The sequence below is a fragment of the Mytilus trossulus genome, chromosome 1 (genome assembly GCF_036588685.1).
Source record: "Mytilus trossulus isolate FHL-02 chromosome 1, PNRI_Mtr1.1.1.hap1, whole genome shotgun sequence".
In the NCBI taxonomy this organism is placed as follows: Eukaryota; Metazoa; Mollusca; class Bivalvia; order Mytilida; family Mytilidae; genus Mytilus; species Mytilus trossulus.
In genome coordinates, this window is record NC_086373.1 from 35973708 (window position 1) to 35989561 (window position 15854).

Here is a 15854-nt window from a genome sequence, read left to right on the forward strand (position 1 = left end):
AATTATGTATGACCTGTTTACCAAGTTATCAAGTAAAAAAAACATATCGACGTTTTACAACCAATATAAAATAGGGTTTTAAAGGATACAGTAATATTTTTGAAGTGATTGCATGATAGCAAGGTATAAATACGATGGGGGAAATACATTCATTACGATTCAGCCGTTATCTCACCCTGTTGAAAGGAGCCTCAATCATTTAAAAATGCTTTTAAGCATTCTTTTTTTTTTGTAATCTCTGTCTGCCTTTTAATTTTTCACTCTATTCGGTCCTCTTTTTTTGTTCCTTCCTTTTCCCCCCTAAAAACTCCTACCCCCTCCCCCTTTTTTTAAATCTTTTAAAATTTGTTCTAACCTCCACCTAAAAATCAGATGGTAGCTCCCTGACTAGCTTCGGTTTAAACTTGAAATGGCATTGCCTTAAGCCATCGTCGATATCATTCAAATAATGTGGATATGTTCATCGAATCGATATCATGGCTTGCGATAGTTTTGGACATATATGGACATGGTTGTGGTCCCCATTCAAAATGTTATTATTTTGGTCCGATATCCGTAAATTGATTGATTCATTGATTGGTGGTTGCTTATTGTCCAGTGGCAAATATTTCATGCATGTTCAGGGCGATCAGGATTTTGAGCTTGGTGGTGTTAGATTTTTAGCACTTTACATTAATCATTTCAATTTTGAATGCTCCTGCTTGTAGTGTATGTATTAAATCTTGACCCAGATGTAGATACTAGTACGGAAGTTTTTCCAACGATCTGTCAAAGTGAAATCTGATCCATGTCTCTTAAATTTCCTCTGGTAATAGTATTAAAAAGAAAAGGTCCCCAGTGCACAGATGCCCATCCGCACTATCATTTTCTATGTTGAGTGGACCGTGAAAATAGTAGAAACTCTTTAATTTGGCATTAGAATTAGAAAGATCTTATCATAGGGAACATATGTACTAAGTTTAAAGTTGATTGGACTTCAACTTCATCAAAAACTACCTCCACCAAAAACTTTAACCTGAAGCGAGACAGACGGACGGACGCAAAAGCCCAGAAAATAATAATGCCCTCTTCTATCGCAAGTGGGGCATGACAATCACCTGCTCTACCCTTTACACAAGTATTCCCAATTCCAAGTTAAACGAAATATAGAAAGAATTGGTCCTATTTGGTTTACATTAAAAATCAATGGCCAACGTAGATATAAGTACCGGCTTGTCTTCAGAAGGGAAAGTCCTAACCTGTGAAGAACCATACGGAGTCAAACAAAACATTCTGTGAAACTGACATTATCAAGTTGTTCGATTTCCTGATTAACTACATATTTTTTACGTTAAGAGGACCTTTTTTTCAACAAACAATCGGTATTACCATGGGAACAATTTATTAATTTCAAACTAACAAATCACACATGAGATTCTTCAGAAGAATGAGAAGACTCTAGTATTATCCTTTAACTTCACAGAGGCGGATTTAGAGGGGGCATGGGGGTCCACTCACCCTTTTCTTGGGAAAAAATGTTTGATCATATAGAGAATTACTGAAGCGTGACTGGAGCGTGCTCCCTCTTAGTGGAACCCTGCTTATTAAAATTTCTGGATCAGTCACTGTGTCACATAATGCTATATTTAAATTTAGAAATTTCATCTGATGTTGAAGAAAATGATACAACAAATACAGTGCAGCCTAAAAATTGACTATGAGGGTCGGTTGAGAACAAAACTTTAAAACAATTAAAGAAGACATGATTTAGCTTTCCAATTCTATGCAGCAACCTTCCAGAAACAACTCCACATGGAATATATATATATATCCCAGTTGATACCATATTACATAACATGCATTGCACTGATAGATGGTTGATGTGCTGACAAGGAAGCTTTTAACAAAGAGTTCCAAGTGTGGAAGTAGAAATCATTGACACCATTCCAAGTTGTTTGAATGTTATGGGAAATTTGTTTCACATATGGCAATTGTTCATTTCTCATAATCACAATCCAGTCTTTGTACCTGTGAACATGACCTACCAAATTTGAGCACAATGATGGGTGCAAAGTGTGGAGCAGAATTTGCTTACTCTTCCTGAGTACCTGATATTGCCTGTTTTTTTTATACTGGAATCCATGATGTTTAGTCTTTGGTTTTCTATGTTGAGTTTTGTATAATGTTGTTGGTCTTTTGGTCGTTTTTTGCAATGGCATTTTTAGATTGTTTTTTACTTTTGATTATCCATTTAGCATTTTTCCCCTCTCTCTTTAATGTTTAGTTTCACAAATACTGTATAATTTTATGTCCAAACTAATCTTGATTGGTACTGAAATGCTTACTAATATGATGTGTAATAAAATCTTCTTTGATGGATATTTTATCACTCCTTATAAGTATGAGTTCCAAGTACATTGCAATAACCTTCAAAGATGTCCTATATTTTGAAAGCAAATGACTCTCACCTACTTGGATTTATATAATAACTACAACATTGTTATAGAGTTAAAAATTTAATAGAAAAGGCAAAAACTTTAATACAAAGTAAATAAATCTACACACACCCTTCAAAGAAACATACTTGTGTAGTTAATTCATAAAACTATATATACCAAAACATTGTTTTGAATAAATGGATGATTTTTACCAAAACAATTATTTTAATTGCATGTATTATACCAAAACAAGCTGTTAAAATATATGAATATATATCATGTTGTTTAATATATAAGAGCCTGTCCAAATAAATATCAGGCAAATCCAATGATATTGGTGGCACGACATGATTTTTTTCCCACTGAATTTTTGGTTCAAATGCAATTTGTATATCATACAAAAGATATATATGTCAAAGATATTTCTTAAACAACCGTGGATGGCTCAGAAAATGAATTTAAAGTTCACTAACAATGCAACAAAATTTTGTACAAAATGAAGAGTTATCTCCCCTTTTCAGTGAATGTTAAATGCTTTCTATGTATTTTTTTCTCTTTATTTGTTGCAGTTAACAAAAAAAAAATACTTTGAGAAAGAATGAATTTGTGATATGAAATAGATGAAAAAATATGTCATGTGCCATCCACTGTCTGGTTTTTCCATGGACACCCTCATAAATGTATACGATGTACCAGCAGATGTTGTTCAATATATGAACGATTAATATGGTTTATCTCCTACCCTTGTCAATATAAATATAAAAAGATTAAGATTGTCAACTTTGGCACACATGTGCTTTATTTTGAACTGAGAGTGTTACTAAGTTCCAATATTTTAAGGATTAAGACAAAGGAAGTCTACAATAAAGATAATACTACCGGTTTATGGCACAGAATTAAACAGAACACATTATTCCTGTGAAAACCTGACATTTAATCAAAATAATAGGGGCTGATCCAGTCATCATTATAAAAGGGGGCCCAACCAAAGATAAAGGGGGTTCAAACTATATCTCCTCATTCAATTGCATTGACCATGCAAGAGAAAAGGAAGGGTCCCCCAGGCTACAATTTGCTTCAACAGAGAATAATTCAATTTCACAAATCAACCAAAATTTTCTAGTAAATTTTACAGATATTTTCAGTATTTAATGAAAAAAATAAAAAGTTATCTTTAAACCCTTTTATAATTCAGATTTTTAATTGAAATAAGGAATAACTTTAAAGATTTAAAAACCCAGTTGCATATATAAGATTTCGAAATAAGGTTAGGGGTGGCATGGTAACGTTAGGAGTAGGACTTGTAATTAACCATATTTGTAGCTCCAAAAGATGTGTGAGATGGCCCAATTGCCCTTAAATCTGCCTTTGATAATAGTAAATCTCTGAGACTGAATAATACTCCCCTTAACAATAATAAATTTGTGTTTTTAAATGGTTAATATGTAATTATTACAAAAAAAAAAAAAAGAAAAGAAAAATCTTGATTCAGTTAAATTGGCAGTTTATTTAAAAAACAACAACATTAAAGTTAAAATTAAACAATATTATCAACAAAATATTGAGGTTCATGCCAAATGTAAGATTGCAGTATAATAATGTGCTTATAATGCAAAAATAAATGCAAATATTGTTAACAAATAATTTATTCAACAGAAAAACATGACATAGATTAATGACATGTCCTTGATAGTATTTACACATGCACTTTAAAATAAGGATATATCAAGGTAAGTTAAAATACATAATGCATAGATATTGGTTAGTTGTAATATTTAAATATTTTTCATAATATACTTCAGAAATATATTGCACTTTTTTTTATTCTAAAATATTCTTATAATGGAAAACAAAAAGTTTTTCATTCATGCATAATTATTATTGTTCAGAACTTTATTGATGTGATGCAATACAGACAAATACAGTAAATATAAATAATAGAGGTATTGATGGATAAATTATACAAATATATTAGATGATTCCTGCAAATAAATATAAAACTTGAAAGGACATATATGAAATTTAGTTTTAATTTACATGCCTAAAAATCTATATTCAAATAAAAAGGTGATGCAATATTTTATCACAGTTTATCTTTTACAACAATAAAATTCTGCAAAGCAGTTTATTTTTGTGTTTCAAATGGTGTGATTCAAATGCCAAACATGCTCCAGAAGTTTTAAGATCATGTTTTTCTTGTTTAAAATTATTATCTGCCTTAAAGTTAAAATTTCTGATGTTGATATTTTTTGCAAATTTATCTAATTGTAAAATAAGCAAAGATATCCCCTAGTAAAATTGTCCACTTTACAATACTGTAAATAAGTATTATGCAAAAACTTCATAATTGCCTGTTCACTCTCTTTGTGAGTGGTTTCTGGGGCTGAAATATGCATATTGATCCATTGCAATTCATTTAAATACATATTCAAAATATAAATTTGACACTTAAAATGCTATAGAAGTACTTTGGGGTAGTTATGTATAAATAAATCATTTTTTGAGAAAAACCATATCCTCTCTCCTTTTAAGTAATTAATGATACAATATGAAATGCTCCGGCAAATCAAGTCTGAAGCATTGTTGAAATTTAGGTTCTAAATCTACGAAATTAACATCATAGTCAATAATGATCCCAATATTTTCTTGAATTTATAATGGAAGTCTATAGTTCATACAACAATCAAGCAGAAAATAACTTAATACTGATTTCTTTTTCTGCAGTTTTCATGAAACTCCACAAATATTTTCTAGGCAGTAATAACGTAACACAGTATATCCAATGTGGATTTAAAATGTAAAAAATTTGATCAAGTGAAAAATTCATTGCAAAAATTGAAAATCCTATCATATAACATGATTATCTATCTGGCCTAAAGTTGAGTGCCTCTGTACAAGAACTAGGTCCAGTAGTAGATAGACCTCCTATAACAGCTAATTTATCGTCTTTTAAAATATAAGCACATGAACAATGTGTAGTAGGCATATCTTTAATTTTTGTCCAATTGTCATGCTCCCAATCATAAACTTCTACAGTTTCAAGAGGTTTGCCCGGTCCACCTGAAATATAATTATTTTATCAATTTATATATGCCAAAAATTATGGAAATGTATTCAGTTATTCTGAAAATTAAGACCATATAGCTTATAGTATAAGGCTTATATCACAACTCTTAAAGGCCTAACTTAGGAAAACAGACCCAGTTCAGGTCTAGCTTGGTAAGTTTGTAAAGTAGACAGTCATAATTTTGCATATTCCAACAACAAGTTAAACCTCTCCAAATAAAGTCTAATCACTTAAGCTATATTTACAAATTGAAATATTGTATGTTTGATCTTACAGCGCTCATCACTTTACTCCATTACACTGAATAAGAACTTACCTAGCACTCATCACTTTACTCCATTACACTGAATAAGAACTTACCTAGCGCTCATCACTTTACTCCATTACACTGAATAAGAACTTACCTAGCGCTCATCACTTTACTCCATTACACTGAATAAGAACTTACCTAGCACTCATCACTTTACTCCATTACACTGAATAAGAACTTACCTAGCGCTCATCACTTTACTCCATTACACTGAATAAGAACTTACCTAATCCACCTGCACATACTACTTTACTCCATTACACTGAATAAGAACTTACCTAATCCACCTGCACACACTACTTTACTCCATTACACTGAATAAGAACTTACCTAATCCACCTGCACATACTACTTTACTCCATTACACTGAATAAGAACTTACCTAATCCACCTGCACATACTACTTTACTCCATTACACTGAATAAGAACTTACCTAATCCACCTGCACATACTACTTTACTCCATTACACTGAATAAGAACTTACCTAATCCACCTGCACATACTACTTTACTCCATTACACTGAATAAGAACTTACCTAATCCACCTGCACACACTACTTTACTCCATTACACTGAATAAGAACTTACCTAATCCACCTGCACACACTACTTTAATCCATTACACTGAATAAGAACTTACCTAATCCACCTGCACATACTACTTTACTCCATTACACTGAATAAGAACTTACCTAATCCACCTGCACATACTACTTTCCCTCCTAAAACACCAATAGCAAAATCTGCTCTCTTTGTTGGCATATTAACTCCAACCTTCCATTCTTCTGTAATTGTAAAATATAGGTTTTCATTAAAAATAAAGAATAAAAAATGTGTGAGGGTTTCTCCAGAACCCAGTGGCTTACCTACTTTTGCTGTTGTTTGTGTTTTCAGTATGATAGGGAATGCAATTAATAAATTTACAGTTAATTTCTAAGTGCTATGCACATCTCATACAATTATATACTCCAAAAATTACAATTTTCAACTATCTCCCAAAAAGAGCAAATAATAATAGAATCAAAAGCCTGACCACATGCTTGCCTTCAATATATGTACAATTAGTCAATAAAGTAAAACTTCCAAGCATTCAAACTGTGAAGGAGTTGTGTGGAATAACTATACACCCATGATAGGACAGACAAACGGAAGGACAAACAGACAGGGGTAAAACAATATGCCACCAAAATTAAAGTTGCTGGGGCATAATAGAGACCAAGAAACAAGTATACAGTACACATCACAACCCTATTATCTAAAAGAAATTAGTTTTTTTTTATAGTTTTGAACAAATATCAAATCTGTATGATTATCTCAATCAGAGACATATATACACATTCTTTTTTTGACATGTTAAAAGACTTTTTGTTTTCATGATTGAATATACACTATAGTATTGCCGAGTGCTTCTGTTAAAATAAAGTTCTGGTCATGGTTAAAATAGTATGTCAGAATTTGTTAATCTTTAAAAAACAATTGCCAAGTAATAATCCATTTAGAATTCACCTCCGGTAATATTCAGGTGTCAGATCGGAGGGCAATAAATTGCGTAATCGCACACCTGTGAATCAACAATCACAACTCTATTAAGGACCTAATTACCGGAAAATCGGACACACACAATTTCACTGTGTAATTAAACAAACTATTGCAAAGATATATGCCGTACCGAAAATTTTCTTGTAATAACAATTGAGCATTACCAGATTTGAAATTTTAATTATCATATAACAATATTTTTCTCAATAAATGCTGAAAGATAAATATAACATTCAAGTATTTTTTTATTAGAAAAGAAATTATAATATGATCTGATATAATTTTCCCATTGCTTTTCTTGATTATCTATCGAGGTTATTCATCCCCGACTTGATTGCATGTTCTAAATTTTATCGACGAGAATCTCATTCTGGGCCGCGATCTTTAACGGGATTTCACGGAGTTGCCAATCTCTGTGTATATATGTCTCTGTCTCAATTCATTATTGTTTGATTATCGAATGCTTTGTAAATTATTTTTACATATAATGTATTGGCTATATCTTTCATCTTGTTATGGAAGATAATGTATATTAGCATTGTCCTTGCCTAATGTCCTCTTTCCTTTGATAATTAAGATCAATAAATATATTTGAAAGGAAAATACAAGTTTTGAACTAAAAAAAAGTGTAAATTTTTTAATAATGAATTTATCCTCTATTTATGTATCCTAGAATTAACATAAATATTCCATGATTTATCTTCATTTTTCCCCCAAAAATTATAATTTCATATTAAACACTTTGATATAAACTTTAATAAATATTAATATTATCTTATATTATTATCATAATTATTTATCAACTAGTAACTACTGCAATTAATATCAGGTTTAACCTAAAACTAACAGTAATGTATAGTTAATAAAATAATAAATCAATTAATAATCAATCAAATTTAGTTGTCAAATTATAATCAAATGTTTTGACCTCTAATTATTAACACTAAAAGATCTTATTATATAAAAACCTTTTGATCTTTGATTAGCTCTTTTGATTTTCAATTATTAATTGACTATAAGATAATAAAGAATTAAAACACCTTTGAACTTTTGTGTAATGGTGAGCACATTTTACATAACATGAAGCCAAAATAATTTTGAGTAAATAGTACAATATATATACAGATCCACTATGGAGGAAAACCACAACATTCATTACCTTAGAAACTCTCATCCAAACCGTCAAACATTTACTTACAAGATCATGGAGTACACTAATATTGTTTACTATGCTCAGCAACTGAAGACTCTACTGATGTCACATGACCAAGCAGTTACCCAACTCAACTTAATTGGTAATTATCTATTTACTATTTATTTTATTTAGTATTTTTTCTTAGAGTTAATTTTATAATTTTCATCAATAAAAAAGTATATTAATAAATAACAATAATTTAAAAATAAAGTTTGAGAGCATAATTTTATATCAACTTACATACATTGAAATGCAACTTATTTTATTTATTTGTAAAGTTGAGAGCACTGTAACCAATTTGAATCTTAATTATTTTTAAAACCAGCAAAATTTGATTCTAATAATATTTTCTTATTACAGAATGCAAGATGGAACAACTTGACCGCCACTTGTTTGCAGCAGACATCAACGGAAACCATTCTTACAGACTTCACCTCCGGACCAAAAAGTCAACCGCTGTTGGTATTTGTAAAATGTACAAGCTGTACAAAGAGAAAAAATGGAACCAGATTCAAGAGTTGTCTACCCTGATCATGAAGTCTGCCAGCTCATCTCCATCTAGATCTTCCAATTTAGAGATGTCACCAAGGACAAGACAACTTGACCTTGACACCACAGTACAGTCACTCACAGAAGACTTCTGTTGTCTTTCCAGAGACAGTTAAATTTATTTTTAGCAATGTTATCATTACAGTGCTTATATGTACTTGATGTATGTTATATTTGTAGTGCTCTATGTTGATATTCTATTTTCGAATAAAAGATATGAAATATTTTTTTGTTTATTGTTGACTTTAAATTTAACTGTTAAAAAAAAGTACCACATACACTGGTTAATATTTTGTATTAAAACTTACCATATACCACACCTTACCTCTCAAAGGCCACATTAAAAAGGGAGATCACTCAAACTAGTTATTCATAAACCATATAAAAAAGCTTACTTTTCTCTGTGTCAAAAACTTCACAAGCATCTGAGAATCCCTCTGTGGCTGGTTGTTTTAATCCTCCCATACTGAATATATGTTTATCTGAAGCAGTATACATAGCAAACACCCTCTTACTGGGGACATCTGGTAACTTCTCCCATTTATCTTCAGTAAAATCATAACATTCTAAAGCTGTGCTAGGTAACTTTCCTTGTCTACCCCCTAAAAGATAATGTGTTTAGAAATCAACCATAAACTCTTAAACGTGAAAATAAAACATTAAATGCCATGTTGGTCAGTTCTTCTATAAAGACCTTAAACAGACATTAGGGAAGAACAGCACGGTTCCCTACAGTACATATTATTTCACTCAATTATTCGTTCAATGTACATCCTTTCTGTATTCCTGATTTCTAATATAAATACTGTAAATTCAGAAATTATTGCGTGCATTTATTATTGCGATTTTGTCATTTCAGACTTAAATGCGATTTTAATTTTTACGAATTTGAGAAAAATCCTATTAAATTCATATAAAATATTTCAAAATGCGAGTTTAAATTATTGCATTTACAACTCAGTCGCATTTTTCGCAATAATAAAAACCTCCCATTAATTTCTGAATTTACAGTAATTGAACCCAATAAGCTAGATATTTCTGAAGTTCAGTGACTTCAGTCATTGTTTTTAATTATAAGATTGAAATTGAGAATAGAAATGGGGAATGTGTCAGAAAAAAACAAAAAAAATGATCAGAAAACAACCAAAGGACACCAGCTAGCTGGTCTTCAAAGTGAGAAAATCCTCAAACTGGAGTTGTGGTTCAGCTGTCCCATTAACAAAATGAGACGGATTTTAATGTATGTTACACTAAACTTTGAAACAAATAAATGATCTTAAATAAAAAAATAATACACAAGACTAAAAAAGGCCAGAGACTTCTGGATTCGAACATGCGCAAGAGTATGCCAGGGTTAAGCATGTATCTTTTTGTTGTGTCATTTTTAAAGAATTGGATGTTGATCACAGATCATTTTTAATATCTCTGACTGAGGTTTTGGGTTGGTATACATGTAGACTACATTGACTATCATTGATGACTGTATCCTATCTCTGGATGTTTATTTGTATTAAGTGCCACCTGGTATTTGTATTAAGTGCCACATGGTTGCTGTCTCATTGATGTATATCCAATATTCTTGCATAAACATTTTTTGAAAGTATAAAATACATGAATCTTTTAACTATCCTCCAAGGAAGTGTACTCAATCTTAACATTTCTTTGGAACAATATAAAATTCTGTCAATTAGATTACACTATCTAAAACTCTATTCATCTTTTGAATGAGTAAATCGTTTTAAAAAGATTCAATATGTTACCCTGTGATGCTATTGTAAATTATAAGCATTAACCTTTTTTTTTTTTTTTTTTTTTTTTTTTAAAAGATTTCTGATAAAAATCAGTCCCCAAAACAATATAGTGAATATTACTTAATTTATTCCTTTTTTTTTCCTTTCAAAAGCTTCATGTGAAAGATGTACACATCAAACGTGACAAAAAATGATAACATTAGAAATATGTACCAAGAAATGAGAATCATTTCATCTCTAGTAGAGACCATCATTGATTTACGTACCACAGACATACAACTTTTCATTGACAAGAAATGAATATGTAGCATATCTTGCTGTGGGCATTCCTTTCATTTGTTTCCAGGTGTTTGTTTCTACATCATATGCACAGAGGGTGTCTTTTGGGTTTGTATCTGATCCCATGCCACCACAAACTATAATTTTGTTGTCTGGAATAAAAAATTGTAATGGGTTATCATTGAACATCAAGTTTAACATTTTACATTGTTATTTGTACAAGGGCATGTGAAAAATATATATCATGTGACTGTCTTTCTAATGGAGTGTGTTTGGAAAAGACCCCTTTAGACCCAAATATTTAATCCATTATGTCAAGATAAAAAGTGTTTCAAGTTTATGTATTTATGTATTTGTGAAATAAAACAGACTGATTTAGAAGAGATTTTCATACATAATTTTGCTTGAAAATCTTTTTTGTAAATGCATGCAATATTTTGTACTATTTGGTTTAGTTTGAAACATACTCAGGATCATGAGACTTAACCAGTTCCAAAATTCGAGAATTAGCTATTGACAACCTTTTTTCAAATTGCCATTCCACATTTCTTTTACCTCTTACAACACTGGACAACCCAAGTAACGCTTCTGACAGTGGTTCCATCTTTTCCCATTTTTTAGCCTTTATGTTATACATTTCAACAGCATTTACAGGGTTTTGACCCTCACCAACTCCTCCAATAACAATAATTTTATCTCCAAGTATGGCAGCTGCTGGTGATGCTCTTGCTGTCGGCATCTCTGGCAGATTATGCCATTTTCTTTTTTTCGTTTCATACATTTCAAAAGCTGTTATAGGTTTGCCCATCTGATCACATCCGCCTATGATGTACATGTTATCACCATGGAGTAATGGCAAGGCAAATACTCGACTGTTGAACATTCTCTTCCATGTCTCCCAAGTATAAGTTCCTCCAGCCATTACAAATTAAACACTTATTTCTAGATTCTAAAAACATAAATTATGGTATATTATTTATAACTGTCTAATGTATTTAAAATAATGCCTTGACACGAGCATATGTTTTTATAAACAAAGATTCTTTCAATTAACATGCATTCATATATCAATTGAGCAAAAAATATAATATTTTAGTATATTATACATGTCATGCATGTAATATGGTAAATTATAATTGATTTAATTTATGTTCAGGTTTAGATATGATCCTGTATATTATATGCATTTTTGTCCACACCCTACCTAATCTACAGGGCTCACACTACTTCAGAATTATAGGGAGAAGTGACTTCTCTTTTTCAAACTGATAGGGAGAAGTGGTGAGATTTGAAAGAGAAGTGCTTATTTGCGCGGTACTCTACAATGTTTGGATTTTACTGTAGTATAAACGGTCATTTGTAAATAATGTTCTTTTTATATTGTTCAATTCATATCTGAGTATACAATTAAGTAACATTTCAAAATAAAAGTTGTTTAAATTTTACTAAGGTCCTTGTGAGAAACTACCAACTAAACATCTAGCACTGAAATGTTTGGTTGTTTTTTTTTTAAAAAAGGTAAAAAAATTATAATAATATCAATTGCAATTTAATTAAAAACTATCTTGTGTATGAAATTCAGTGTTTCTCATCAAAAGATAAATAAAGGTAAGCTGGGCCATAATATATTGATATTAGTGTAATACTAATAGTCTAAGAGTTAAGCAACTTTACAATAGTTTACAACAATCCATATAAATTATAGGGAATTATACATGTATACACCAATCAATGATGAGTTTATTTAGATGTAACCAAAAGTCTTTAATGCGTGTGGAATGCATATTTTTTTCTTTTGTGATCAATATTCCTCTGTCTGCTGTTCCATCCGTGCGTCCGTAGTAATTTTTGTAATAATACAGATTTCGGTCATAGCTAGTCCGTTTTCAATCCGTAGTTTAGAAATCGGTCAATGGCGGACGATTGCAAGAAAATTTACAAAAACAAACGATGTTATTTGGGAAGGATCATGAAGTTTTTAATGCAATAAATGGATTGAACATTTACTGGAAGCAACTGTTATCACGTTTAAATGAAGTAACAAACCTATTTTGCAGCCGAAAGTTAGGTTGATGTACGTTTTCGAGTAACAAGCACCGGAACTTTCGGAAGTGCACGAAGTGATAAAAAGTTGTATTTTTATTAAATAACTTGCTACACACTGCAAAAACAATGCTTCAACCTCTTTTCATAAGATAATGAATCGTTTAAGTCTGAATTTCTTTAATTATCAATAAAAAGTCTAGGTTTCATCAACTTGGTAAAAATTGAAAATGTCTGATGACAGAAGCGACTGAAAGCGAGTATCGTAAACAACAGGGCGACTTGTCTTCACTTTTGGGGGTCGGGGAAAGTGAAGTGACGGTCGGGAAAGCGACTTCTTCGCCCAAGTCGCCTGGTAGCGTGAGCCCTGATCTATATAAGTGTCTCAAGAGCTGTGACCCTCCCCTTTTTCATCCAAGCTGCCATAATCTGGCAATCATTATCAATGTTGAACTAAAGATTGTTTTGATACTTTAAAATCAAGGAAAACAGACCTGAGTGTATACAATAAGGTAAACATGTGTATATCCATGTATGCAACACTAGGTACACATAATATATTAAATGCAAAATTACAGAAAAATAAGGGCATAAAAAAAATGTCATAGTGGCACAAAAGGTGTCAGACTGTACACTGTTGGGGTTTACAGAAGGGTTAGTTTGATATTCATATGATTGATATCAGCAAATAATTCAAAACAAATACATTGAATGTCTTTCAATTGTGCAAGTCGGTGCAATGTTTATAATGTTGACATGCATACCAATAAGGGAGACAATAATGCCGGATTTCGAACCCAACCTCCGGGAAGATAACTCTTATGTTAAACGTCCTTGACCTCTCGGGAGGTGTGTTGCTTTTGACAATTTTCGTTGGGTGAAAATTAGGTCGACGTTTCGATTGGTTAGTTTTGTCCAACCTCGCTGGAAAATATCAACAAACAGTCTGGAACTGTTGTATAGGAAAACAGCATCAAATCAGGTAGAAAGACGCAATAATGATATTATTTTAATATAAGTTTGTGGTATTTGTTTTCAGTTGGAAAATGTAAGAACAAGAATCTTACCTTTCACCTTGGCTCAGGTTTTCTTCAAAACATGTCTTACAAAATTGTGACCTTGAACTGGTTTACGGATATAAATGCACTAAATTTAGCTTATCTGATCATGTTTCTGAGATTTTGTTTGTGCACTTAAATCATTCCATAAAGACTCAAAAAATTCTTTGTCAGGTAATTTTTTTGACATAAAATAATCTTTTTGATTGAGCTGATTGAGTCAACTTCAAACAATAAATGAGGTAAATTTGCACCCTTGTTCATGTTTTTTTTTATCAGTTTATCAGCTGTTTTATACATGTAGCTCAGATTAGGTTTCTGATTATGATATCTGATCAGACATTAATAATCTACTGCTAGAGCAATTAGCTATTAAAGGGTTTTAAAAAAATGCCACATAAAACATGTAATACCTGCAATTTTTTTTAACTAAAATTTGTAAAAGCTGTACAATTTAATAAGATTTAATATATTTTCCTACATCTATAAGAAGATTAGTAAATTGTTAAACATTTATATATACATTTATCATATTCTTTTAGAAAATAACAGTACCCCTCAACCATGTTGATAAACTCATTTGTTCAAATATTTTTTCCACAAATTTGAAGAATCGTTATCACTCTGCTTCCGATTATTATTGCATACAAATGTACCTTTATGTAACGTTATCACGTAACATTTCAACATCATTCAGCATATTCATGAAAATACACCTCACAATTTTAGTGAAAAACATAACTTAACTGGATAACAAAAAAATTAGGGAACAGAAAAAAAAGCCAAAAAATTATTATACAATAAATGCATTTTTTAAAGTTTAAAAAAAAAGTTCCTGTCTGTATGTCTTTGCCTGAAGTGTATGATAAAAAGAACATAACATGATCAAAATCATACCTCGAACCTGTTGGGTAGTGGGCTGATATAATGACCTAGGGCTGAAAAGGGGTCTAAAATGAATAATGCCATTTTATAATCTATATATATAAAGAACAATACCATGTTCAATAACTCTGTAAATTAAGATTAACATTGGTGTTTTTTAGAGATCTGACAAACAAAGTTCTGAGGTCTAAAACTCCTAGGTCTACAGATAGTGTAAACCTGTTGGCATACATGTACATGTGTATATCTACTGATTGTTTTTAATATTGAAATACACATAGGTAACAACCATTTCTGGTTTCAAGTCCAGTAAAAGTAAATACATTTTATGTCTGTAATGTTTGGTTGCTGTCTAATTGATTTTAATATACACATGATATATATACCACATGTTTCCTTTAAATCCAATGTAGGATTTGATATGCATGTACAATTCAGGTACTTAATCTAAAAACTGATTACAGGAAAAATAGAATAGTCTTTAATAAAATTAACGGTACCAATTTTCTTGCACCAGATGCGCATTTCGACAAAACATGTCTCTTCAATGATGCTCTTGGCCAAAATATTTGAAATCCAAAGCTTATATAAAAAATGAAGAGCTAAAATCCAAAAGGTCCAAAAAGTATAGCCAAATCCGTGACAGGAATCGGAGCTTTGCATGAGGGAGAAACATTCCTTAATTTATAATAATTTCTAATATTTTGTAACAGCAAATTTTAATACAATGTAACACAAAAAATCCGTATTTTCATGCCA

At 31.1% G+C, this 15854-nt stretch overlaps 2 protein-coding genes across 4 annotated transcripts in view; one reads left to right on the forward strand and one right to left on the reverse strand.

Moving 5' to 3' along the window:
• Positions 1 to 4797: 4797 nt before the first annotated feature.
• LOC134723011 (kelch domain-containing protein 8A-like) lies at positions 4798 to 13995 on the reverse strand. Of its 2 annotated transcripts, none has more exons than XM_063586644.1 (6): positions 13917 to 13995; positions 11665 to 12058; positions 11097 to 11261; positions 9475 to 9681; positions 6489 to 6581; positions 4798 to 5477 (listed from the first exon to the last, which is right to left on the reverse strand). In XM_063586644.1, the coding sequence occupies exons 2-6, from the start codon at positions 12029 to 12031 to the stop codon at positions 5278 to 5280; spliced, it is 1032 nt and encodes a 343-aa protein (XP_063442714.1). In that variant the 5' UTR covers positions 12032 to 12058; positions 13917 to 13995; the 3' UTR covers positions 4798 to 5277. The 2 variants fall into 2 exon arrangements, with proteins under 2 accessions (XP_063442714.1, XP_063442721.1); XM_063586651.1 differs by having other exon boundaries at positions 13859 to 13930.
• Positions 13978 to 15854, forward strand: part of LOC134722998 (alpha-aminoadipic semialdehyde synthase, mitochondrial-like) — a 38934-nt gene continuing 37057 nt past the window's right edge. The window contains exon 1 of one of the 2 annotated variants that reach the window (XM_063586631.1): positions 13978 to 14134. The gene's annotated coding sequence lies outside the window, so the exon portion shown is untranslated. Of the gene's footprint in view, positions 14135 to 14250; positions 14385 to 15854 lie in introns of those variants that run through there. The other variant, XM_063586636.1, reaches the window with a different exon arrangement.

Coding starts and splice junctions, on each gene's coding strand:
- LOC134723011 (XM_063586644.1), bottom strand. CDS start 12,031: ATGGCTGGAGGAACTTATACTTGGGAGACATGGAAGAGAATGTTCAAC. Junction 11,262..11,664: donor GTTGTCCAGTGTTGTAAGAG/GTAAAAGAAATG, acceptor TTTTTATTCCAG/ACAACAAAATTATAGTTTGT. Junction 5,478..6,488: donor AGTATGTGCAGGTGGATTAG/GTAAGTTCTTAT, acceptor ATTATATTTCAG/GTGGACCGGGCAAACCTCTT.